The sequence below is a fragment of the Etheostoma cragini genome, chromosome 5, assembly GCF_013103735.1.
Source record: "Etheostoma cragini isolate CJK2018 chromosome 5, CSU_Ecrag_1.0, whole genome shotgun sequence".
NCBI classification, from domain to species: Eukaryota; Metazoa; Chordata; class Actinopteri; order Perciformes; family Percidae; genus Etheostoma; species Etheostoma cragini.
Window position 1 is genome coordinate 19,203,918 of NC_048411.1, and position 3,197 is coordinate 19,207,114.

The 3,197-nt window shown below is 43.9% G+C and overlaps 1 protein-coding gene across 2 annotated transcripts in view; it reads right to left on the bottom strand.

Annotated features, from left to right (window-relative positions):
- Positions 1 to 887: 887 nt before the first annotated feature.
- Positions 888 to 3,197, bottom strand: part of piwil2 (piwi-like RNA-mediated gene silencing 2) — a 22,360-nt gene continuing 20,050 nt past the window's right edge. Inside the window, exon 24 of one of the 2 annotated variants that reach the window (XM_034872429.1) lies at positions 888 to 1,312. In XM_034872429.1, the coding sequence (XP_034728320.1) occupies positions 1,156 to 1,312 (157 nt within the window). In that variant the 3' untranslated portion in view covers positions 888 to 1,155. The remainder of the gene's footprint in view (positions 1,313 to 3,197) is intronic. The other variant, XM_034872430.1, reaches the window with a different exon arrangement.

The following is a 3,197-nucleotide window of genomic DNA, read 5'->3' on the forward strand; positions in this document are numbered from 1 at the left end:
TAACATTTTTACTTGAACCAACAATCATACAGGTGAGCTCCCTGCATCCAGAGAGGAGCCTGAGGGCTGAAGCTCTTCTGATATGTATGTAGGTAAACTACTGATACATTTAGAGTATTTTTTAGGATTTAAATAATAGATCCAACATAACGTGGTAAGCATACACTTCATTCTTAGATTAAAAGAAGAGCAGTTATTTTGTTTGATTAGTTTTGTTTATTTTAAATAAACAGATTGTCATATCCAAAGTGAAGTTTAGACTCTTGGACAACAAGTTATTCATTGGCAATTGTTAGTACAAAGACATGCATTTACACCAATGCCACACGTTAATTACCGACCAAACAAAGGAACAAATGTGCAACAGTTACCTTGAGTGACGTGAAATGGAATTTTCACGCAAGTCTAGATTTTACAGATAATGGTCCAAAGAAAAGGTAGCTATCCAGTGAGTGGCAGTTCTGTCTTGTTGGTGGCAGAGAATGGCCAGACTGGTTCAAGATCTTAGCAAGACAACAATAACTCAACTGTGGTATGCAGAACAGCATTTCTGAACACAGGCAACACGTCAGCGTAAAGCAGAAGGACTACAGCAGCAGAAGATCAGGCAGGGGTGCCAGTCCTGTCAGTTAAAACAGGAAACTGAGGCTAAAACTGGCCTCTCTCTCGTGCTAGATATCGTGACAGAATATGTGCAGATGTACATATGGACAACCAGAAAACATAATGCCTCCAGCCATGGCAATTGTCAAGGTATAAAAAACCAAAAGAAGAAACAAGACTTCAGTAGCATACAAGACAAGTCAAGCCAAAACACTGACCAATAATTATACCACAGGAACAGTGGCTTAAAAAAAAAAAAAACTTTGCAAACTTGGGCAAGGTTTCACTTTGAATTAAAACATAGATGGCTCAGATATATCAAGTTTTATCAAGCTTTCCCGTCCAGCCAGCATGAACCATACTAAGAGCAAGTGGAATGCAGAGATCATTATTGTTATTGAATACACTTGTGCTTCTCCTACTTAGTGACAACTTATAAAACAATGGATCCCTCATAAATTAAAATGAGTCGTTTGTCATTCAAGTGCAGTTTCTCATCACAGCTGGTTTTGCTGTGACCTGAGCAGTTTTCTTGTGCTAGTTTGACTCAGCTCAAAGGAAGAATAGCTTGTCTGAAAGCTGGATGGCCGGCTCGGAGTGCAAGTACTGTCCAGACAGGTAAGCCAGCTTGTGAGCATACTTGCATGGTGCTGGCACACGAATGGTGCCTGGCCAGTTCCAGTACAAATGGCACATTTTGAAAGTAAGCCTGGTGTGGGGAAAAAAAAGTAACAACGTTAAATGCGTCCTGACCAAACATTTACATTTAAAGCCTTATTTTATTTGCCAGAGGACTATGAAATAACACCTTTTCCCCAAGTTGTATTTTGTTTTCTAGTTACTGTTCAAGTTTACTTCCTCATTAAAATGAAATAAAGCCAAATCTAAGAGCCTTCTACTAATCCTACCTTTGTAAGGGTTATGATGTGGAAAGTTTATTTTTTTTTATATTTTGCGTGTTTATACATGATTTGACCGATGCTTTTTCACCTTATTGAAAACATTTTTTGTTGGTGCTTTACCTTTGAATTTGACAGAGAGCAGAGCTCCGACACAGACACACACGCAGCAGTGCAGGCAAACTGCGTCGGCTCTACGCTTTTGTTGGAGTGTTACGCCAACGCCGATAAAGTGGTTTAATTTGTGGTTAGTTTTTTCAATACCCACCAGGTCCGGATTTGTCGCGGAACAGTCGCGGTCCGGATTTGTCGCGGATTGACAGCCATAACTGACAGCTGAAGTCAAGAATACCCATGAGATCTCTCTCAAATTTATGTAGAATAGAACCACGGTTTGTTTCCATCCAGAGGAATAGAGGGAACACCACTCTGTGCTGTGTTTCCAAGATGTAGTGCAGGGAAATATGATCTGCCGTGAGCACGGCCTATTTTATTTAGAAGATTTACGGGATGTTTTATTTTGTTTTTGTGCTCAACTTCCTGTCCTGCATTATCTGCTGTATGCAAAATTGCTGCTGAGCTCTCCAGCGTCCGGCAACAATGGAAGCTCTGCATATCTGCTTTGGAGGGCTGCAGACTGCCGGAGCTGGGACCGAGTCGGAACGCAGCCTTTCCGCAATCAGTGAAAATACACACATTGACTTTAATGGAAACCTAATGACCCTGCAGCCTTTCTGGAGCGGATCCGCGGACATAACGCAACCGGTGGAAATTATGGGTGAGGCGTATATGAGGATGAGCAGACTATTTCCTGAGGAAGCTGAGATCCTTCAACGTGTGCAGCAGGATGTTGGAGATCTTCTACCAGGCTGTTGTGGCCAGCGCTCTGTTCTCCTCCGCCATCTGCTGGGGCAGCAGCATCGGAGCCAGCGATACAAACAGACTGGACAAACTGATCAGGAAGGCTGGATCCGTGATCGGCTGCAAACAAGACACTTTTGAAGCTGTGGTGGAGAGGAGTTCACTGAACAAACTGTTATCTATCATGGATAACCCTGACCAGCCTCTCCACCCCACACTGGTCCAACAGAGGAGCAGCTTCTCTAATGGCGTTTTTCCACTGCTGGTAACAGCTTGCCTCGGCTCGCCTCGGCCCGCCTCGGCTCGCCTCGGCCCATTATACTTCCGTTTTCCATTGCAGATTGAGTAAAGCCTCAGCGTGGCTGGTCACTATAGCAACGCGTGATGACGTAATGTTCAGCGCGGGTCACAACAGCACGTCGGCTACTCGCCGCAGCCAGAAGAAATGTTTTGTTTCAAAAGAAGCTGAAGGAAGCAACGAAAATCACCGCTAAAAAAAACAGGAGTTTGGGAATACTGACGGAGTTCAGACGTCGACATGACTGTTGTTCGCCGACACAAAAGGGTAAGTTAAGTTTCCTGGTAACGTTAGCTAACATTAGCATGTGTTCAGCGTCGCAGTCAGTATTTACTATGCGCTATATAAAGTAGATGAACTTTAGCAACCATGATTACACACCAACATGTTTGCTGTGTACCGTTTGTGTTTCAGAGCATTCCGGCTCTGCAAAACCGCCGCCGCAGACCGTCTGGTGTGCGACGTCCGACCGGTGAAATCTCTGGCTCTGACCTGCTGGTCTTCGTATAATCTTTATGAGAGTCACGGACAGGCTT